The sequence below is a fragment of the Pelodiscus sinensis genome, chromosome 10 (assembly GCF_049634645.1).
Source record: "Pelodiscus sinensis isolate JC-2024 chromosome 10, ASM4963464v1, whole genome shotgun sequence".
NCBI lineage: Eukaryota > Metazoa > Chordata > Testudines > Trionychidae > Pelodiscus > Pelodiscus sinensis.
Window position 1 is genome coordinate 42,070,953 of NC_134720.1, and position 24,391 is coordinate 42,095,343.

General features: G+C 40.3%; 1 protein-coding gene across 16 annotated transcripts in view; it reads left to right on the top strand.

The window, feature by feature from the left end:
• NAALADL2 (N-acetylated alpha-linked acidic dipeptidase like 2) overlaps nt 1–24,391 on the top strand; it is a 978,641-nt gene that overhangs the window by 420,961 nt on the left and 533,289 nt on the right. For all 16 annotated transcript variants that reach the window (XM_075937998.1, XM_075938000.1, XM_075937987.1 and 13 more), the window contains one exon: nt 20,069–20,570. In XM_075937998.1, the coding sequence (XP_075794113.1) occupies nt 20,077–20,570 (494 nt within the window). In that variant the 5' untranslated portion in view covers nt 20,069–20,076. The remainder of the gene's footprint in view (nt 1–20,068; nt 20,571–24,391) is intronic.

Genomic DNA, 24,391 nt, shown 5'->3' on the forward strand with positions numbered 1-24,391 from the left:
ACACATTCCTATAAAAATCAGTGTATGATGTTATATAATAGTACATATCGCCAATATTAAGACTTTAACTAGATGTTCTTGCTTCATATTTTTTCTTTTATCCCTCAGGATGGGCAAAATGAAAGATAGAGCAAATGTTCATTAAGATACACAAATTTTGTTTTTAAATTAAATGCATCTCGGAATGAAAAATAAACCAGTAATTAGCAAACTAGTATGTCATGTTTATTAAGATCTGATTTGCCCTGCCTCCTACAGTAATGAGCATGGGACAAAATATTTATGTGGACATGTTTTTCTTAAGAGGATTGTTTTAAAACATTTTCACAGTTTATTTGACATTTCAAGCTTCAAATGCATAAACCAGTTTGGAAAAACACTGGGGTTTTGACGTTTTCACGTCACAGTGACCTTTTGTGATACTGCTGTTTAATGTTTTGCTAATACAAAAGACAACACACTGAGAACACACACGATGGAATGAGAACAAAACTGTTGCAAATATTCCTCCCATCCAGTTTTTTCCTATTTTTATGGCTTTCTCAGATTATTTGTTCTAACACTTCAACTGTCCTCAGGAAGAAAAAAACTAGAAAAATAGTTGTTGTTAAAACAAAATGCTACTTGAATAAACTTTGCTGTTTTCTTCTTCTTCACTGTATCCCATGAGGGAGTCATATATCCATCTGGAGCTAAAAGGACACATTACTAGAATTAACATGATAAACTTAGTTTATCTATAAAACAGAACATTATGAAAACACATTAATATGGTAAATTCTGCCCTCCTCACAAATTCCATAGTAGAAATATTAACATTGTAGGCACTTTCAGAGCTGTCTGGGAAAGACATGCATTCTAATTAGAGTTGGTCAAATAATATGACTGGAACACTTTATTCAACGGATATTTGCATTTTAGTTGCTTAAATGATTAGGCAAATAAATGTTCACATCAGTCAACCAGTTCCATAAAGGGTGGACAGTATTATTCAAATGATTTATTAGACACTGTTTCTGAATCAATTGTTCATATTATATAAGCTATTGCTAGGTGAAAGCCCATGCTGTCATATACATAATATCAGTAAAGTGTAAAAAAAGAAACAAAAATTGATAACTTACGAATCTCCATCATAGTTCAACGTGGTGATATTTTAAACAAAAAGAGCCTTTGACCATGTTTGTAGTTGTTTCCATTGCTTTACATGGTAGCCTGACACATAGAGTGATAGGGGATGTCTACACAGCAAAGTTATTTTGAAATAACTTTCCTAGCATCTACACAGCCATTCCGTTATTTCAAAATTAATTTGAAATAGCAGAGGGCTTATTTCGAAACTGGTAAACCTCATTCCACGAGGAATAGTGCCAATTTTGAAATTGTTATTTTGAAATAAGCACTGTGTAGATGCTTATTTTGAAATAGGGGGCCTCCAGCCCTTCTCAGGGTGCCCTGCTGGCTGCCCTGGCCACACAGTAACTTCTGACCTGATACCCTGCCGGAACTGGTTACAACCAGCCTTAAATGCGGTTCAGCGTCCACTCACTGTGGATGCGCTATTTTAAAATAGAAAAACCCTATTTCGAAATGCATTTTGTGTGTAGACATGTTATTTTGAAATAAGCTATTTCGAATTAACTATTTCGAAATTAGATATTTCAAAATAATGCTGTAGTGTAGACATACCCATAGTTCTGTAATCTTGTGATAAATGATACATCGTTTTTGAAAATTAGTGAATTAAATCCTGTATCCATTTTCTCATTTAACAATGAGACAATGTTCTCTGACAAAAACACTGCAGAGCCTTTGGCTGTTATCTTTTAAAACTTGTGTAGATGGGGAGAAATCCTGGATGACTGGGGGAAAAAAGCAAATGTAGTGCCCGTCTTTAAAAAAGGGAAGGAGGACAATCCAGGGAACTACAGACCAGTCAGCCTTACCTCAGTCCCTGGAAAAAGCATGGAGGGGATCCTCAAGGAATCCTTTTGGAATCACTTAGAAGAGGGGAAAGTGATCAGGAATGGTCAACATGGATTCACTAAGGGCAAGTCATGCCTGCCCAATCTGATTAGCTTCTATGATGAGGTAACTGATTCTGTGGACATGGGGAAGTCAGTAGATGTGATAAACTTTTGATACAGTCTCCCACAATATTTTTGGCAGCAAGTTAGGGAAATATGAATTGGATAAATGGACTGTAAGGTGGATAGAAAGCTGGCTAAATTGTTAGCTCAATGGGTAGTGATTAATGGCTCAATGTCTAGTTGGTGGTCAGTTTCAATCGGAGTGCCCCAAGGATCGGTTCTAGGGCCGGTTTTGTTCAACATCTTTATTAATGACCTGGATGAGAGGATGGATTGCGCCCTCAGCCAATTTGCAGATGACACTAAGCTAGGGGGAGAGGTAGATTCATTGGAGGGCAGGGATAGGTTCCAGAGTGAGCTAGACAGATTATAGGATTGGGCCAAATTAAATCTAATGAGGTTCAACAAGGTAAAGTGTAGAGTCCTGCACTTCGGACGGAAGAATCCCAAGCATTGTTACAGGCTGGGAACTGACTGGTTAAGTAGCAGTTCAGCATAAAAGGATGTGGGGATTACAGCGGGTGAGAAGCTGGGTATGAGTCAACAGTGTAGCCTTGTAGCCAGGAAGGCTAGTGGCATATTAGGGTGCATTAGAAGGAGCATTGCCAGCAGATCTAGAGAAGTGATTATTCTCCTTTATTCTGCACTGGTGAGGCCACATCTGGAGTAGTGTGTCTGATTTTGGCTCTCCAGTACAGAAAGTATGTGGATGCATTGGAGAGAGTCCAGTGGAGGACAACTAGAATGATTAGAGGGCTGGAGCACATGACCTATGAGAAGAGGCTGAGGGATTTGTGTTCGTTTAGTCTGTAGAAGAGAAGAGTGAAAGAGGAGTTGATAGCAGCCTTCAACTTCCTGAAGAAAGGTTCCAACGAGGATGGAGAGAGGCTGTTCTCAGTGACAGATGGCAAAACAAGGAACAATGGTCTCAAGTTACAGTGGGTGAGGCATAGGTTGGATATTAGGAAAAACTATTTCACCAGGAGGGTGGTGAAGTACTAGAATGGGTTAGCTAGGGAGATTGTGGAATCTCCATCCCGAGAGGTTTTTACATCTCGCCTTGACAAAGCCATGGCTGGGTTGATTTAGTTGGGATTGGTCCTGCTTTGGGCCGGGGGCTGGACTATGATTCTATGATTCAAAGCTCCCTGAAGTTAATAAAAATACCTCCATTGGACATTGGTGGGCTGTTAATTAAACCTATATGCTTTGGAGTCCACTTATTAGTTTCTTTGACTCTCAGGTTTCTCTTCTATGAATCCACAAGGACACTTTCTTTTCTTAAGTAGAAAGAGTGCTGTTTGCTCGTCACCGTAAGTTTTCCAAATAGCCTTGATATGGTCCCTTGAAATTCCAGCTGGGAATATACTGTTTTAATTAGCTCGATTCAATCTAGGAATAATGATGATAAAATATCTTCCTTGTAATCATTTATATTGCTTGCTTTCCTTTCTTGTCCTCTTCACTTTGATCATTGCATCTGTCAAAAAAAAAAAAAAAAAAAAAAAAACAGAAACCATTAAGCCAACACTTCCTTGATGCTTTTGCATTTTACTGGGAAGATGTCCTGTTCTGACTTTTAAGGCAGTCTATCACATGTACAGCTTTCTGACCTTTTGTGTCTGCAAAATACATAATGCATCTTGTTCAGTTACTGAGTGAATATAGTTATTTTCCTGTCTTACAGAAGTTGTTGATATACAATGGGTTTTTTTAGGTTTGCATTTTTCCCTTTTATGTTTTTGCATATTTTTTTCAATAGAGTGAAATATGATGGAAAATGCATTTGCTTTTAATTTACTGCTTTTATGTATGTGAGAGGAGAGTAGAAGAAAATCATTGCTCAATTCCAGAAAAACTAGGGATTTTCATTGATATAAAAAAAAATCAAATTTGAGCTGATTTTTTGAAACACAAATAATGTTTTCTCATATTTGGAACGATTTGTTAGTGCTGTAGGATTTATTTAATTAAATTATTACCTGCTGTAACACCATCTGTGTACATATTTTAGAAATATTTGTAACCTTCTTTTATGTGGATTTTATGAATTGAAGAAAGTGCCAAAAACAGTAAATATACTCAGCAGATGGACTGGGCATCTTCCCCCTCTAGGCAGTGAGCCTTGATTGGTTTGGGTATACTTAAGCTTTTTTTTTTTCTTGATTTAATTATTGTATCTCAAAAGATGGCAGTAAAGTATTTGAAATAACAAATTATCACTTCTGGGATCAAGATGTAAAGAAATGCATTATGTTTGTAGATAATTGTTACTTATTTTCTGTATATGATATAGGTCATTATATAGTCTGTTATTTCAAAGCAGTTGATTCATTGTCTTTAAAAACAAGAAATTTCAGTTGATTTGCTCTCTATTACCCTGTGCAATAAATAATGTTAAGAAGCTGAGCATCTAGAGTGAGTGTATATAGTGGACCTACTAAATAGTAGGGCTACGTCTAGACTGGCAAGTTTTTCCGCAAAAGCAGTTGCTTTTGTGGAAAAACTTCCCAGCTGTCTACACTGGCCGCTTGAATATGAGCAAGAACACTGACAATCTTATGTAAGATTGTCATTGTTCTTCCACAAATACTATGCTGCTCCTGTTCAGGCAAAACCCCTTTTCCAGAAATGCTTTTGCGCAAAAGGGCCAGTGTAGACAGCTGAAAACTGTTTTGTGCAAAAAAGCCCCAATGGCGAAAATGGCTATTGGGGCTTTCTTGCGCAAAACTGCGTCTAGATTGGCACGGACGCTTTTCCGCAAAAAGTACTTTTGCGGAAAAGCGTCCGTGCCAATCTTGATGCTCTTTTCCGCAAATGCTTTTAACGGAAAAACTTTTCGTTAAAAGCATTTGTGGGAAATCATGCCAGTCTAGATGTAGCCTGGATGTTTAATCTTTGAACCAGTAAAGCATTTAACAGACATTCTGAATTAACATAGCACATTCACCTGGGGAGCACAGGGCGGTGATTTCAAGTCCTGCCCTTCTACCCATCCTGCAGCCCAATCCCACCAACCCTGGAAGCAATCAGACAAAGGCAAGGGACCCTCTGAAGGGAAGGAGAATGGGGTGGGTCCATGAGTGGACGAGGGGATACAGCACTTGCCTGAGGAGGGCAGGGTTGTGGGTTGGAGTCTCAGCCCCCCCAAGCCCTGCATAACTTTTAAGTACACTGCCATCTTTTATTTCGAAATAATGTTGAGCTGGAGGACCTCTTGCTCTGACTCCTGTAATCTGACTACTCTAACCCTGATTTTATGAGTAATAAGGGGAGTCGGAGGAAAAGTGTTCTTCCTTAGACTTCTTGCTGTGCAGATAGCACCAAAAGTCGAAATAAGCTATTTTGACTTAAACTACACAACTGACGTCGCTCCAGCTATGTAGCTTATTCCAACTGTAGCCCTGCTGTGTAGACATGCCCTATAATAGTATCCCTCTCAGATCCGTGGGTATTTTTTTGTACTTTAAGTTAAGAACAAATGTAGTCATTGGAAGCCATCACTTTATTAGTCTTCATATCCCCATAAAATGTAGCTTCTAGATGGAACTGGTGTCAGTCTCTGTGGGTATGTCTACACTACAGAGGTTTTTTTTTTCAGAAAAATGCCCGTTTTTCTGAAAAAAGCTTACGTCCACATTTAACTTACGTCCACATTGCTATTGCGTTCTTTCGAAAGAAAATCGAAAGAACGGAGGGGGTTTTCTGGCATTAGTGATCCTCTTTCTATAAGGAAGAAGCCTTTTTTTGAAAGAGCTCTTTCAGAAAAAGGCATGTGTGTATGGGAAAGAGGGAGTTATTTTGGAAGAAGAGGAAAGAGGAAGAAGCACAAGTGCCCTGGTGGCCACTCTGTCCGTAGTAATCACAGTTTAAATGCAAGATAGAATCCATTCAGTGGACACCATCTTTAAAAAAGCCAATCGCTTTTTCGATGCACTTTGGCAGTGTGGGTGTGTTTTTTCAGAAGAAGTTTTTTCAGAAGATATCGTCCGGAAAAGCTTCTTCCGAAAGAAGCCTGCAGTCTAGACGTAGCCTCAGGCAGAAACCCAATCAAAAAACAAAATATAATTTAATCCAAGATAATTTTGCCTTCTGATTGAGGGGAAAAACAAAATACAAATACATCTCCATGTAAGACAGAACACAGTGGATGGAATCTTTGCTCCACCGAAGCTAATGGGAAAACTCTGGCATGAGTCCTTGATGCCAGGATGTCATTGAGTGACTCCCTCTGTCACAATCTGTATCCTAGAAGAAACAAAATGTCAGTTACCTTCCAACTTTTTATGGGTCGATAACCAACAAACTGTTGGCTTATTTATATCTTTGAAGGCAAGATCCATGATCTTGATTACAGACCTGGTATGTCCACACTGAGGTGTGGATTATCAGGATGACGTGCTCAGATCCTAGGAAAAGGATACCCATGAATTGATCAAAATTTAACTTTTACTGTCTCCTAAACACTGAAAATGTTATAATAGGCCAGTCTTCAGTTAAATAATCCATAACACATTATATTAGTCACCATTTCTATTTTTTTAGATTACATGTTCGAGGCAATAAGCAGTAAAAAGTTTTAGTGATAATTATCAAATGTTTGAATTTATACAACAGTGCCAAACCTCAATGATAACAGCTTAATTGAGAAGATGTCAAGTTTTGTGTATGGTAGGAAACTATTGTTGGCTTGATCCTTCATGTGATACCCAGAAGATACTGAGTGCCCCATCTCCATTTCTACTAATGAGAGTTAAGGAAGCCTAGCAGTTCCCAGGAGATACTCAGACTTTTGTATTATCAGAATGCATTTGAACAGAAAACATGAGCAGTCTGCCTCAAATACCTAGGGGGACTGTGTTTGATAGACATAAGAATATGTTGCAGAAACCTCTGGATATAATACTGCTTGACCTTACATCTAGAAGCACGGGATTAAATCAAGATCTATCAATACATGTGAGTATATAAAAGAAACCCTAAGATGACAGATACTGTTTTTCATTCTAGTCTTATTTGGCTCTAAGGACAGTGTGCACATATTTTAAAGGTCGTACCCTAAGATGTTTTTGCTCTGTACACTACTGGTAAAAAATACTGTGCCCTGAGTCTCCAGTTCCTTGCACAATTTTGTAATTGTTTCACCTGTGCAAAATAAACATCAACTGCCACATGAGTCCTTTCGCTTATTGTCCTCACTGTTGTTTTGGGGAACATAACAGTTCTCCAGGTAACATCCTCTGCACATTTCTTGCACTAAAATATTTAGTCTTTTGACTCAATTATAGATTCCAGCCCTCTTACAGGATACTTATTATGAAGGTCAAACTTTTGAAGGTTGGATGCCTAATGCTATATACCTAGATTCACAGGGAGTCATCTAAATGAAAGCGACTTAGTGGTTTCACATAGATATTGAGATCCCACAGCTGTCCCTGAAGTCAATAAGAGTTCCAGATGTTCCACATCACTGAAAACCTAGTCACTATTATAGAATATGAAATGGTTAGGTGGTCTTATTATTAACACTTTAGACTCATCGATCTCACTGTGCTTTGCAAAGGAGGAATAATTATCATTGTGGCCAATGTACTGAAATGAAGTGATGTATCCAAGATCACCAAGAAGGCCAGAGAACAAGATAGCATTTGAACCCAGTTCCCTTGAATTTCTATGCAGTGCTGTCCCCATTATGTCACACACATCCGGTGAAACGTTAGCCACCCATGTTTGAAGCTTTTGGAGATAGTGTCCACCTGTTTAACATCAGTGTCTAAGAATGTGTGGTAGAGATCGGCTTAATTGTGATTCCAAATCTAGGTCTTTAAAATAAATTACAACTTGAATAATTAATGTTTACTTTTATGTCCCAGATGCTGGTTGCAATAGAGAATTCAATCCTTTGCAAATGTTTTGGTTTAAATTTTAATAAAGAAACAAAATAGAAAATTCCAGCTCTCGTCTATAACCACATACCGTATTTAATCAGGCAAACTAGAATCTTTAACTATTGTCAAACCCTGTAAGTAAAGGTAAGGCTGAGTGGATTCTCAAGATATCATCATGTATATCTTCTAACACAACTCTGTGATTCAATAGTCTCTCTTAACCAATTGCAAGTGTTTCTGCTTTTGAAGGAGTCTTCTTTTGATACATCTTTTACTGAATTCCATTAGCCTTCTTGGCAGGTATATGAACACAAGTAATTCAGCTGATTTATTTGCCATGTACATTTTATGCTGTCGTGTGTTATACAGTACAGGCAGTCCCCGGGTTACATGGATCCGACTTACATCGGATCCCTACTTACAAACGGGGTGAGGCAACCCCGCACTAGCTGCTTCTCCCCAGCAGACCAGGGAGACGCGAAGCTAGTGCCCCCCCCCCCCCCCCCAGCAGACCAGGGAGACGCGGAGCGGCTTTCCTCAGCAGACACCTCAGCTTGAGAATAAAGGACTGAGGGAAGTGAGGTGTGGGAGAATAAAACTGAGCTCTGGAGAAATGTTTGGCTAGAGTTTCCCCTACAATATGTACCAGTTCCGACTTACATACAAATTCAACTATCTTGTACGAAACCCGGGGACTGCCTGTATTTATTTTGCAGCTAAATCTCTACTATTTTGCAGCTAAATCTATAGTGCAGTGTAGAAGTGTGTATAATGAAGTTTTGAGACTGAACTTCAAACGATCTTAGGTACAAATAGAAATAGGTTTGAAAAAATCCTGTATTTAATGGAACAATTACATTTGAAATTAGAGGCATATTTAGTCATTGCATTTACATTATTGTAATAAACATGGTTGTTTCAGGCTGCATGTTGACTGTGTAAAGATCCTGTGATAATACTGTCTATATTTTATGACTTACTAAATATTACATTTTCATGCCAGTTGCCTGACATTTAATCTCATAACAGCATTTCTTTTATGTGCCATTGGAGGTCTTTTATATTTAATAATAACCCTGTTCATAAATAAAATATATAAGCTATGAGTAGTACTTAAAATAGTTCATGGTAGGCTTTGTAATAGTCTTAATTCATCTAGAAACTATAAATATACCTGAATATGTGAAACACAGTTTACATTGTTATTTTAGCATGTTGTACAAAAGCAACAAATAAAAATTGTAATTCTGGAAGCAACTATAACCAAATGTAAATTTTTTCCCTAATATCACTTTCTAATTCTACTTAATTATATGTTAGTAATTTTATGTTTAAGATTTAACCAGCTTGGGTTATTTTTTCTCTTAAGACTTTGGGTCTGATTTTACTCTTACTTATACTGTTGAAATCAGGAGCAAACTATTCCCACTGAAATAAAGTGTTAGTGAAGAAGCAGGTCTTATTTTAAATACTAATACTAACATATTCCTGTTCTCATTGAAGCCTGTGAAAATAGGACTGGGTCCCTTATGTCTTGAACAACTCATGCTTATAACAAAAGGTTTAACTTTAGTCATAAAAAAGATTAACTTTAGAAACATAACAGGTTAGCTATTCCAGCAAAGAATGTGTTATACAGGGATGAAAGAGGCCTTACCTACTAGCCAGCTAGCTCTTTGCTCATGTGGTATAGGCTCATACATTAAGCTACAGAGATCCCAGGTTCAGTTTCACCCACAGATGGCCAGCGTGTCTCAGCATTACACGTACACACCGCATATAGAGATGTAAATAACCTACAGAAAGTTATCATGGAAGGAAGAGTGGTGAATCATCATTGTAGAGAATGACCAGTGAGGAACTGAATAGAAGGTGTGAGTCATATCACTGGGCAGTGCTTAAAATTAGCAGTGAATTATGAAAGCTTTGAAAAATTCTGGTATGATGTCTCCTGCATTCAGACATGAATAAAAGGGTTTACTTAATAATCCAGAAATGAAAGAAGATGCATAGATACCCCTCTATTTTATATCTTCTATCTATGGAGTAGATAGAATCAGGTAGAATCATGAAAGATGTGTTGATAACAAGGGTTCATTTTCATGGAAATAAACTTGTTTTAATATTACATAGGAGGAAAAAATAATGGCATGGTAACACGGATGCTTTAATTGACAGGTTTTTTTTCCTTCTCCTCTCCCCTCTTTTTCTGCTATATATTTGTATCGCTGGACCCCATTGCTCCATATTTGTCATCTGAAGAAGTGGGTTGTGTCCACAAAAGCTCATGATACTATCCATATTTTTTGGTTCGTCTCTAAGGTTCTACAGGGCCACTCACTGATAACCTACTAGGAGGAGATAATCTTCTTGAGCCTGCTTGTTTCTTTTAATATGCACGGGAGATATGTTTTACTCAAAGCTGGGCTTCCTTGTTTTATAGATTGGTATAGGTTTGGTTGAGTTTGAGGTCAGAAGATCTCTGTAGTGAACGATGGAATATCGCTATGGAATCAGCTTTGAAATATCTAAGGAAATCAGATGAATTTTGACAGCCAATGTAGCGCTAGCAGATTGATTGTTTTCCTTTACACTGAGATTAGCTTTTGCAGTCAATTTGATATCAAATATGAACTAAGACTTAAAAAGGATAAGAAATGACTTTGTTTTGCAGATGTTTGCATTGCTAAATTTACAGGTTTCCTGTGACCTTAGGCATTATTGTAAGATGGTCATGGGTTTCTTGAAAAGGAACTGTGAGTACAGAGTAGCTAGTGGACAAAGACGATAGAAATATTCCCCATTGTTTGTTTTGTGAGTCAAGTTGGAGCAGCGTCTTGTGACAGGTGAGAAAAGGGGGACAAGCTCAAGGTTCCAGGAGTGGGAGCTGAGTGGTTAAATAATGGGCTGCAGTCCTGTGGTCCTTAATCAGGGAAAACTCCCATTGATTACACTGATAGTATGTAAATCAATGACAGTTTTGCCTGAGTAAATTTCACAGATGTGCTCATGCTGAGTTGTTGGAATTGATTGCTGGAGTTGTGGTTGCTTCAAAGCACCCAATTAATACTTGATGAGGCTGTAATTGTAGGTCTGTTTGGGTTGGTTAATGCTGGTATATAGAAATAGTTCCTGCTTTATATGTTCAAAAGATTGATAATTAGTCATCACAATACTCCTAGGAAGTTATTGGAAAAGATTTTTTTATTATTATTAGGGGTCTGCGCCCATTGCTTGCTACGCTCACCAACCCCCTGCCTCTGACTGCTTTTGTGGCCAGAGAGCCTGCCAACGTCATTCTGTGTAACAGCAGGAATTTTTTTTTATATATCAAGAGAGATTATTATCCCCACTTTACATATTGGGAGGCTGAGACAATGAAGTAAAATGACTAGTCCAGGATCACACAGTGAGTCCGTGAAAAAGCCAAGATTAGATTTTAATTAGTTATTCTTCCATGTAACATTGTCCTCTGTATCAGGGGTTTTCAAACTCTGGGTCACAACTTGAAAGGGCAAGTCACTAGCTGGCCACGAGATGCTTTGTTTACCCTCACCACTGCAGGTGTGGGCGATTGCAGCTCCTGTTGGCTGTGGAGGCATCTTGTGGCCAGCAAACAGTTTACCCTTATAAGCTATGACACAGAGTTTGAAAACCCCTTCTCTATGTAGTATACAGCCGGTCCCCGAGTTGCGAACGGTCGACTTTCGACCTTTCGCAGTTATGACTGAAGCTGTCGTAAATGGTGGACCCCGAGTTATGAAAGTAATCCGTACTTACGAACAGCGCAGTTGCATGTAACTCTATGGGGTCCGACTTATGAACAAACCGAGTTACGACCAATTGCTTGGTCCGTAACCGGTTTGTAAGTCCGAGAGAGGATGTATCTAGCATTCCTTGAAAAGAAATATAAAACAATGTAGAGCTACAGAAATAAGCGATGGGCAATCTAGGCTAGTGTGTGGGCCACATGAGTGGCCTCCTTCATCTTAATGAGATGCAATAATTGTCATAACTAAAACAGTCTCCCGGGATAGGGTTGTTTTGCTAAGTGTGCTTGTGTACCTAGAACTTATGGGATATTCCAAATGAACTGTAGCAGTGCTTTGATTGGATGCAGAAGGAATGCATGGTTCTCACGATTAAGGTTGTGTGCAATTAACACGCGCCTAATTTCATGGGCCCTTGCTTTAAGTGCACGTGCCCTGATTTTACGTGCTGTCACTTTAGTAATACGGGTAGGAAAAATATGACATGAAGGGAAGCCAGCAGAATCTGGAAACTCTGCACAGGGGCAATGGTAAATAAAATGTCTTATCGGCCACACATAGCACTCCTATGCACCACGAGTTGCCCACTACTGACAGAATTCCATGGAATTTATGATACTATGACTGATTCCCTGTACCATTATGGAGAAACTCAACCAAGAAAATTCTGACAGTCTACAAACTTCACATTGATACTACTACCTATCATTTGCCAGTTTCAGACAGGGTTTCAGGCAAAGTTTAATGTTCTACGTGAAATATTAGAATTGTCAAATGGTTTTATGATGTCCACAATTATCTTGCTTGAATTACATTTCATTTGTATGTGTTTCACTGATTTAGTACAAACCATCACCCTTCCTATTTGAATCTCAATACATCTAGCTTTTTCAGATGGCTATTGCTGAAATACTTCACACAATCTAGGCTAACCATACATTAGATGGCACACAATTGATGGTTCTGCTTTAACTCAGATTACTAAGAAGTACTCTTGAATAAATTCCTTTTTGTTCTTTTAGTTTTAGTGCACAATTTTCTCTCATCTTCAATTATGGAGACAAATGAGTTCGTAAAAACAAAAGGGGTGCTTTCTAAAGCAGTGGCTCTCAACCAGGGGTACACACATCCCCGTGGGTATGCAGAGATCTTCCAGGGGGTAGTTAACTAATCTAGATCAGTATTTCTCAACCTGGGGGTTTCATCTCTCAGGATTGTTATAGGATGGGCCTAGGGGGATTGTAAGTACAAGGCTGGCATTAGGGGATGGCAAACAGGGTAATTGTTTGAGCCCCAGGCCACAAGAGGTCCTGCCAAGCTAAGTTACATGTTTCAGCCCCACTGCCTGGAGCTGGATCTTGAGTCCCATGATCTGGGGCTTAGGCTAGAAAAGACTCAGAAGAGAAAAACAAGCTCAAATATCACATGGACAAGTAGGTGCAATATTCATATTCCAATCAGTTTATTTTATAATTCTACGGTAAAACTGAAAAAACCCCCAATTTTTCCATAATAGCGTGCTGTAACACTTTTCTATTTTTATGTCTGATTTTGTCAGCAAGCAGTTTTAAAAGTGAAGAGAAACTTGGGGTATGTGTCACAAACCAGAATATTAAAAGGGGTAGAGTACCCTGAAAAAACTGAGAACAAGTGGTCTAAACAACAAGCTGTTTTTTAAAAAAAATAAAGTTAATAAGTTAGTTTTTTTAAATTAAATTTGTCTAGTCTAAAAGGTCAAGAAGACTTTTTCAAAAGTCTTGCTGTTAAAGGAGCTGAACTGTAAATTGCAACTGATTGTTCATTTTGTTGTTCCCCATCTAGAGGCTGTTCATGAATCTGCTAGATTAGAGCTAACATTTATGCAGATACTACTTTCACTCAGTTGATGCAGGCTAATATTCTTAGTGTAAGGGGACTGGTAGCCCCTTACTAAAACTCTGTGGGAGTTTTTGGTTGGCCAGCTCCCAGGATCAAAAAGGGAATGGTCCGTGAGAAATCAGGGCCCTGAGACTGACAGACCCAGAGACAATGGAAAGCAGCCAACACTCCAGCTTGGCCTGATTGACAGGTTGGACAGGCCCCATCCTCTCTGTGAGCTGGGATTTTTCTGGGTTTCTCTGAGCAAGGAGAGAGAGCTGAGAGGACCAAGCTATGCTAAGGGGCAGTCCTGCAGCAACAAAGCCAGGCACTCACAGTCCAAGGAACGCAGACCCTGTGTTGAGCAGCAGATTGGCAGTACTCAGATAGCCAAAAGGGACAGAGAAGCAATGCAAGGAGCTGGAGACTGGCAAAGCAGCACAGCCTGCAGCTGGCTGTGGTAAGCAGCTGGGAGCAGCAAAGTCCGGGGAGAGGCTCTGGACAGGGAGATATCACCAGCCAAGAGGCCCATCGGGCCAGACTGGGAGAGGGGTCTGTGTGGTCACTGCCAGAGCAAGCGTATCCAACCTGCAGCCCTCCTGCAGCATATCCAGGGCCTCTAAAGGGCCTATAAGGAAGAGACAGTGAACTGTCCTTACACTCTGCACACTGCTGTTTGTGATGTCCCCATGCTACAGAGCAGGGCTGTGTGTTCTTATTTAACCTTTCTCATTTTTTCTTATTCTTTTCTCTCTAATCAGTTGATGTTTAATAAATTGTATTTGCTTTGAACTTTATGGAATGATCACTGGGCCAACAAAGCCTGCAGTGTGACGAGAGCGCCCAGGAGTGGAGACACTCTAGCCCCGACCCCAAGTGACTACAAGGTATGGGATTAAGCCCCAGGAAATCTGGGTCCAGCCTTGTTGGGGTTTTGAGGACTCTGCTGCTCAGGAGAGCGGAGGGAGAGCCCTCAGGATCAGGGAGGCTGTGGAGTAAAGGAAGTGGGAGCGGGGACTCAGATCCTTTCGCTGGTCCATTTCACCGGGGTGGTATAGAAGTCCGGAAAGTTCCCCACAATAGTGGGACCATTCCCCCGCTTACATTAGTGCAGGATGTTGAGGTTCAAACCCCAGTAATTATCCATGGTAGTGGTAGATATGGATACAGAAAGCAAATTATATGCAGTTCTACACTGAAGTTGTTTTACTTGAAATCCCATTCATAGCATAAGAGTTCCCTTCTAATGAGTAAAAACATCAATTACTGCAGAATGGAAAGGTAGGTAGTTGATGATGCAGGTGACCTATTAGTGGAGGCCTTTACTGTTCTATTCAGTATAATGCTCCATCCTCCTCCTTAGGTGGCGACCTTGTCATAGTACCGAAATTTGCATATATTTATGATCCAAGGAGTAATGCTCATCTGTGCGCCAGAGCTAAAGTAATATCAGCAACAATAACCAAACTCCTGTACACAGCTGATTGTGCTGTAGTTGCAAACACAAAGAAGGATCTACAAATGGCCCTTACTAGCTTCTGTAAGCTTCAGAGAAGCAAACTGAGAACATCAACAGAACAAAAGTTCTTCACAGTCAGTCCCCGGATAGTAATTGGACCCAGCAAGGGAGATCTCCATTGATGAAGTAGAATGGAAAATGTAGAATACTTTGCCTACTGTGGCAGCCATCTCTCTCAGAGGGCAGACACGGATGTCAAGATTCAGCAAAGAATCTGCTGCACTAGCCTTGCCTTTGGCAGAATGTCTTGCCAGGTATTCAACAATCACAACATCAGAACACATACTGGACTTTTAGTTTAGAAAGTGGTGGCAATCCCAACCACTCTCTATGGCTGTGAGACTTGGGTGACTCAAGAGAACACACCTGGAATGCCAGCACCAACACTTTCTTCAAAAGAACCTCAGCATCAAGTGGGAGGATCATGACATTAATGTCAGTGCCCTCACAGAAGTCAACGTGCGTGTTGAGGTCCTGATTATTCAGCACCAGGTGAAACAGGTGCTACATGTGCATACCTGGTATATGCATACCAGAACAACTGCTATGGCCAATCTGTCAAAGGAGAAAAGGAAAGGGAAGGTGAAAAGAAATGTTCTAATGGAACCCTCAAGATGAATATCAGGAGATGTGGCACTGGCAGCACACAATGGGAGACAGTAGTCCAGGATATTGATAATTGGCAAAGACTTGACAGAGAGGGAACATCCTCACTTTTGAGAAAAAAACTGCCTTGCTTTGGTTGAAAAAAAAATAGCAGAAAAGAGAGACAACTGTCAACGGAAAGAATGGCCCAACGTACCTGTAATGTCTGCCAACAAGCCTGTGGGTCAAATATGGGTCTCCTCAGTAACCTATCAGAGGGGTAGCCATGTTAATCTGAATCTGCAAAAGCGGCGAGGAATCCTGTGGGTCTTTGCCCATGAAAGCTTATGCTCCAACACTTCAGTTAGTCTTTAAGGTGCCACAGGACTCCTCACCACTTTTTCTCAGTAACCTAAGAACCCATGAAAATAAAACTTGTGAAGGATCATCCTTAACCTCAAGGAATCCACCAATGAATACCCCATCCTCAGCAGATATACAAAAGAATGGCTTATAATGTGAAGAGACAAAAAGTGCATCTTCACCTATAGCTTCATGCCCACGGACAGAATGTTTATCTGTTGTTCTAAGGTCAAGGTCACCATTCGGTGGGTTAGAAGAGCTTCAGTTCCAGACACATCAGTTTTTGTTTGTGATGTAACACTAAGGATTGACTTCAAAATAAAGAAGAAACCCCCTACTAAGAAGTTATCAAAAGCACAAATGCAACTGAGACACATAGCTCTAAATGTAGATTTTCTCCATTATACAGGGCCTAAGCATGTTTAGAAAGTGAGTGCTATCTTATGAATATAACCAATTACATTTTAGGTAACATGCTTCCAGAGAGTCTGAATAAATTAGTGTCTAGTAATATGGGGAAGCAATTCAGAACACTGCAGATCTATCAAAAAAGAGAAAAAACAAAACAAAAGAAAGACCAATTTTTATTATACATATAATTCATTGACTATTTGAGGTGAGTTAATGTATATGAGATTTTTCTTTTAAAATGAGTATTTGCACATTAGGACATTGTTTCATTCCAAATGCTGAATGTCACCCTATATTGTCTATGTGTTAGGTTAAATAACACACTGTGATGAATTCATAGGAGGAATAGTACACTATGCAAAATTACACATTTAGACAGAGCCAGATGACCAAACTTGGGCCTTTTTAAAATTTGACAGCTTATTTCACAAGACACTCAGAAAAGGTCAAAGATGGATTACTACTATACTGTTTGCCCATAGCTATAGTAGCCCAAACTCTTCAATATGATATCTTATTGTGGTATTGGCCTTTGTATTGAGTTGCTAGAAGAAGGTTGTAGCTTGAAGGCTTTAGCGACTGGTATTTGGAAACCATTTTTATACTGTATATTATAAACACAATGATTCTGCTTTCATGCCGGTTTTTCTATGGATCGGAATGCGCAGTTGACCTAAATTAGCACATTTCTTGATTTTCTGAGAACAGAATTTTGTCCAATATGTGTGACTGGATAGATAAATTAGCAGTGATTATGGTGTGTCAGTTAATGTACATATATGTCTAAGCAAGTGCATGTTCATAAACATACTTTATGGTTTGCAACAACAGTTGTCATGGCAACTTACTACTGTATACTTGAGCTTTAACATTTTGGAGTTCATCCAGAAAATATAGTTTGTACAATGAGAAATAAACTTGCTTACTTATTCTTTGAATTCTTCTGATACAGATATTTCAAAAAAGCAAAAAGTTATGGAAATAGTTAAAAACAGAAAATTATATTAGTCTGTTTTTATTATAAGCCATGCAAAAAATGATTAAGGCAGTCCATCAGAATAGGGCAAAACACTAATAAAGCTCAACTCTAAATCTTGCCCTTTCCGGCTCTATAATCTGTTATTTCTACAGGTCTCACATCAGGGTTGAAGCTGATAAAACTCAATTAAATCCCAGTGAGCAAACAACTGAGAATGAGATTTTATAGAACGTATGTTATAAAAAAATGAAATTTTTCATTTTTGTAGTGTTGACTTATTTTTTCACAGGGAGTCAGTAGGTCCTGTGGTGATAACATCTTCTCTCTAAATATCTAAAAGCACTATATCAATATCAGTGAGTTTAAAAGTGTTTCTACTCTAAAACATGGCTCCGTAAAAGACATTGTGAGGGCTCTATAGTCATTGTTTCTCACATTCATTTCCATATCAAATTTGCTCAGTTTAGAAACTGAGACTCAAGCCCTTAGAATCTAGTCATTCTTTTCATCTTATGTATCATTACCAGTCTTACAGGGTCTTCTGGCCAAATTTTACCCTCAGTTGCATCTATGCAATTCTCATTTTCTTCAGACGAGGTCCTAAGGGCCAAGTTTTCAAAAGAACTCAGCACACACAAATGGGATTCACCTTCCATTTTAGGCAAGAAAATAAAAGGTGGCCAGATTGGATGGCAAGCTGGTTTAGAACATGCAACCATTGGCACCACAATGCAGGGGAGCCCACAGCCATGGCAGGCCCTTTGCCAAGTGTATGGGGAGGGAGGCAGGGCTTCAGGCAGAAAGAGCGGGGCCTGGACCACAGGGATCCCCTATTGCTGCCTAGAGTGTGCCGCATTGTGCCCCCATATCCTCAGGCAGCCCTAAGAGCATCCTGGAGCATGATAAATGGCACTTAACTGGCAATTTAAAGGGTTGGAGCGCCGCGTATCATTGCTGTGGCAGCAACAGCAGCACCCAGCTCCCTAAGCCTCCTATGAATCACCAGGCCCTAGGCTAGTTGACCCCTTCCCCCCCACCTTCAGGGGGCTTGTCATAATGGGTGCTCCTGAGGTTCATTTTGAAAATCAGGTCCTTATAAAAATACATATGTGGGAGCTGAGCTCTCTTAAACATCTGGCCTCAGTTAGGGACATTGCAATGGCAGATGTTCTGTAGAGAAACAGGGTTTTGTAAATCATGTACTTTATAGTGCACGACAATTTTGTTTGAAGTCTGATAGGCTGTTTCAGTAGATCGCTGTGATTTGAAATCTTTTATTCTTTTCAAAAATTATTTCTAAACTCTATTTTGCCATATAAAGTGGGTTCATCCAATATGTGACCCAGAAAATGCTAGGTCGTAGATAAAGGAAACATATTCATGTGTAACAAGCAGGAGAAGGTAGGTAACAGTGCAGATGTCACTCAGATATCCATCATTGTGAGGAGTTAATATGTGTATCTGCATTTCATTCTAATTGATGGGTCTATCTGATGTTTGAAAAGCATTAAATTGTTGATGCTCATGTGATGGAATGTCTATTGTCAAAGTATGGATGAAAACTGAACCTCATCACTGCAGTCAGTTTAAAAATGATTTGTAGAGAATTGACTTTGAATGTTTGTATTAGAGGTCAGAGTTCCACTTAGAAGGCTCACACAGCTGTGGAAACGTCTAGAATTGCTAGAGTTATGTTTTGCTATTAAGAAAATGGTTTAGGTAAGAATCCCAACCTAGCAGTAATTTTGATTCATTAAAATGGAAAAACTAACTGGAGCAAAACAGCTGGGACAATTTCTAAGTAAATTCATCAGTCATTCAGAAACTATGCATTTTAATACCTGTAAATAATAGAACAGTCTATCCAAATGGAAGCCTTTTATTGATATGTAAGTGAAGTTGAGTGTCACCCTCACATTTCCAAACTTTAATCCAGCATTCTTTTGCCTTTGCAGTCATCTCACTAAAGCTTTTTTATTTATATTTGCTTTACCTTTATTTTACTTGTTTATTTGTATTACAAGACTTAGAAGTCCAAGATATTGTCTAGGTCCCCATTGTCCTACACAGTGCATTTTACTTCAGCAGCATGATTTTGATATCAAGTGAAACGAAACGTATGTATAGAAGTTGACATACACAATATGCAATAGCTCCAAAAAGATGTCAGAGTATACTGATACATATTTGTTTTGGAAACTTTGAAAATACATCATTGGTTCTCACTGAATTAATTCTATAGTAGAGAATTATAGAAATTAAAGAGGCAGAAAAACATGGTAGAACAAATTTCTTGGTTAATACTGGAATGTTTCCTAAAGTCTCTCTCTTTTTTTAATGTTAAGACAGTTACTACTTGATTACCTGTTCTTCAGTACCAAATAGAAAATGTATAATGCCACTGAGAAGAAAATTAAAGAAGGCTATGTTTAGGAAGAATTCAGCATTGTGGCCTCAATTCTTTCTTTAAATATGAACACACAGTTCCCTCTAGGTGTGTTCCAAGTCACACACTGTTGCATATGGAGACAAAACTGGCATCCATGAACATGTAAGTATTTTCTACAGACATCAAAGCTTAACACTGTTTTTTGTCATTTTTATAGGTAAAAAAATGGCTTATCACAAAGTGAATGCAGACCAGAGAACACAGGGGCACTCTCAGTACCTTGACAATGATGACCTCCAAGCCACCACGTTGGAACTAGAATGGGACATGGAAAAAGAACTGGAGGAGCCTGGCTTTGACCATTTCCGAGTAGATGGTGCAATCGATCAGCATTCGGGAAATTCACAAAACACCAACATTGATCTTGAGCCTATTCAGCCCTCGGCATCCCCTAAAGGAAGATTTCAGCGTCTTCAGGAAGACCCGGACTATGTGTCACATTATACAAGATCAGCCCCAAAGAGCAACCGCTGCAACTTTTGTCGAATATTTAAACTCTTTTGCACTGCTTTGACTTTATTTATTTTTGGAATTTTAATAGGATATTATGCCCACAAAAAATGTCTGCCTTCTCCTACTCCTTCAGAACCAAGTGACCCTCACTTCTACCATGAGATTCTCAAGGAAATCAAAGCTGAAAATATTCAACAGATTTTCAGGTATGTGTCTTAAGTTGCCATTGATAGCGTTGTTAGCTAATGTTCTGACAATATGTAAATGCTTTTAGTTTTTTCTATGCAGCATGTTGTTTGAAAACACTGAATTCTGCTGCTCATGTTCAACTTTCTCATGATGTATGTGACACTTCCATCAGATATACTGGTGAGGGACTTAGAATGGTTGCAAATGTGCATACCATTAATGTGGAACCTTGTTTAAAATAGTGATAGAAATGTAGCCGTGTTAGTCTGGAGTAGCTGAAGCAAAATGCAGGACAATGTAGCACTTTAAAGACTAACAAGATGGTTTATTAGATGATGAGCTTTCGTGGGCCAGACCCACTTCGTCAGATCAAATAGTGGAAGAAAATAGTCACAACCATATATACCAAAGGATACAATTAAAAAAAATGAACACATATGAAAAGGACAAATCACATTGCAGAACAGGAGGGGGATGCGGGGGGGGGGGGGGAGGAAGGAAGGTAAGTGTCTGTGATAATTGGGGAAGCTATCTTGGTAATGGGTACCTCTTGGCTATCTTGGCAATTATCACCTCTAATACCATTAACTCACAAACATCCCACTCTCCCCACCTCCAATATCATCAATTCACAGACACTTACCTTCCTTCCGCCCCCCCCCCCATCCCCCTCCTGTTCTGCAATGTGATTTGTCCTTTTCATATGTGTTCATTTTTTTTAATTGTATCCTTTGGTATATATGGTTGTGACTATTTTCTTCCACTATTTGATCTGAGGAAGTGGGTCTGGCCCACGAAAGCTCATCATCTAATAAACCATCTTGTTAGTCTTTAAAGTGCTACATTGTCCTGCATTTTGTTTAAAATAATACTTCCATACGAGCTCAAATTTGGGCAATGTTCCCGCTTTAAAATGAGGGTTTCTTTTTATGGGGAACATTATTCTGTTAAATATGAAAATGGTTTTGGATGTGCATAGGCTGATAAATATGACTACTGCCCGAGAACTTTTTTACATAATAAACCTATAAGAAGACTGTCAGCTTCAGCAATTGCTTTGAATGGTCTGAATTTATCAAACAGATCCGTTAGAGTCTGATGTGTTATAGAGTGTAATTATTTAAAAGCAAACAAGTGTGTGTATGAACACAAACATCTTCCAAATAGTCCAGTGTCAATGCATGCAGGATTGCAGAAGAAAATGTAGAAAGAAATATAGTAGGTTAACCAGCTGCTTACTGGTTCTGGTTACCCATTAACCGATGGAGGCTGGAACAGCTCCCCACCTGCCATAAGCAGGGGGCTGCTCCAGCCTTGCGGGGGTCCCACCGTGGACAGAGGCAGTCCCTGTCCACTGCAGGCCCAGGCATCCTGCAGGCAGGGGCTGTCCTACCTATGCCCCCTTTAATTGGTTCACCAGTGAAACAGGTTTTAACATTCAGATTCAGTCCTGCAGTCTTTCCTCACTTACAACCAGTGTTGACAACTGACATGATCTTATCACTGTAGGGGTGATGCCTGAAAGCAAAGGAGCTGGAGGGATGTGCTGGCCACGCCTTCTTGCAGCTCCCATTGGCTGAGAATGGCAAATCTGAGCCACCAGGAGCTGCAGGAAATGGTGCCCGTGGATGATCAATGTCATCAAAATATCTTGTGGCCTCAATCAGATTATCTTGATGGGCTGCATGCAGCCCAATAGCCACATGTTGACCACCACTCGTTTGGGCCTTATTTTGAGAGAGCTTCACATGGATGGCTTGGACCCTTTAGAGAGCCTGAATGAGAGAGCTTATATAGCTATCATCCTATTTGTTTGCTTAACCTGTTTAACTCTGGGGGTATATCACTTTTCTTTTTTGGTAGTATCAGTCTTTTGATAAAATATTATCAGATAAGAGTTTTTAGTGGCGTTCTACTATCATTCACGGTTATGCATTTTTATCCATAATGTTGATCTTAGAAAACCTGAATTTTCTCTTTTGTAAACTGCATGTTTTCAGTTACTTTCCCTCAGCATCTGCTTGGCAAACCTTGGTGGATTGCAAGAAGATCTGTGTATACCTTGTCTGTCTATTTAGAAATGTGTGTCTGTCTGTCTGTCTTTTCATTCTGTCTGTGAGCCCGTTTGTTGAAAAACTCCTCCTAAATTGGAAGACCTAGGGCCACCAAATTTGGTATGCAGATTCCTCTTATCATAACTTAAAGCAAGGTTAGGGGTTGGTTGTGTCAAGATCATGGGATGTGCCTGGAATGTGATTGTTTCATAGCCAATGGAAAGGGAGGGGTGTGAGAGAAGGGACAGTTATACTCACTCATGACCACAGGGTGGGCAGCAAATGCCCCAATGAGCAGCCGCTGGCTGATAGCACCCGCCAACCCAGCCAGCTCCAGTGAACACTGCCTGCATGGCCTCTCTTATCCCAGGCCAGTCCCAGGAATCCCATGTCCTGTCCTCTTCCCCACTCCCACAGCCCTGGACCAGCCCCTGGAAGAAGCCAGTGGGTGGGGGTGTGCAGAAGCTGGGGTCCACACTCACCCCCTGCCATGAGCTCCTCCTCATCCCCAACCCTAACTCTCTCACACTCCCCTCCTACATCCCCATGCCCCTGCTCTGAGTCTCTCCTCAACCCCAACCTTGACTCCTGCATCCCGCACACCTACAGCTTCCTGTTCCAAAGCTAGCTAACAGAGAGTGTAACCTGATACATCAGGAGTGATGTGATGTGTAACTTGTTTGTACCTGTGTATAGAAGTGCACCCCAAAGGGTGATTGTCAACTGATCATGGTGGGGAGAGCACTATGATCCAGAGGATTTAGTTGGTTTAGTCCATTGTCACGGCTTACATAGCTGTAGTGGCGAAGCGGCGAGTCTGTCGCTGACAACTATTATTGAATGTCGCTTGGCAATAAACCTGCTTGGGTGCTTTGGATCCTTACCTGATTTGTGGTCTCTGGGGGCTCTCTCGGGAGTCTGTCGTGTTAACGAATTGCACATGGTTAACATGTTAGACAGGGGAGCAAATGTATATATGCACACAGCCAAAAGTTTATCATCATTGACAGAGTAGAGGACTTGTCAGGAACCCATTGGGATGATGCTGCCTTACTGATGACATTGTAGCTTGAAAACAAATTGACAAGTTGAGTATACATTATTGTGGGATGATTTTATGCTTTTTTAAAATGTGCTTTGAACTACTTGCAACAGTGGTCACCAACTAGTAGATCGGGATCTACTGGTAGATCTTGGAGCCTCTGACAGATGATTTTGACTGGTTTGGCCAAAAGGCTATTGAGTCAGCACTTCAGTTGCCCCTCCCATCACTGCTGTGCATCTCCTTCCCTTTGCTTTGGAGCTGACTACCCCTTCCCCCTGGGAGCCTCCTGCTTGCAGGGAAGGGAGAGGAGGGTGCGCTGCTGAGGGTGCCCCCTCTTCCACCCTGTATTCTGTCTTCACAGAATGAGGGGAGGAGGGAGCACAACAGGGCTTGGGATGGGAGGAATTTGATGGCTGCTTTTGAGAGTGGTACAGGGCCAGAGCCTGTCTTAGCCCCATTGCACCACCACCCAGGAGCCACCTGAGATAAGCAGTGCCCAACTGGAGCCAGCTCCGAACCCCTGCCCCAGTTATGAACCCCCTCGTGCACTCTAAGCCCCTGCCCTAGCCCTGAGCCCCCAGACCCAAATTCCCTTACAGAGCCTGTACCCCGAACTCCCTCCTGCACCCCAACTCCCTGACCCAGGCTCAGCTCAGAGCCCCCTCACACTGCAAATCCCTTAGCCCAAGACCAGAGCCTGTGCCCCAAACCTCTGCCATTGCCTGATTAAAGGGAGGAA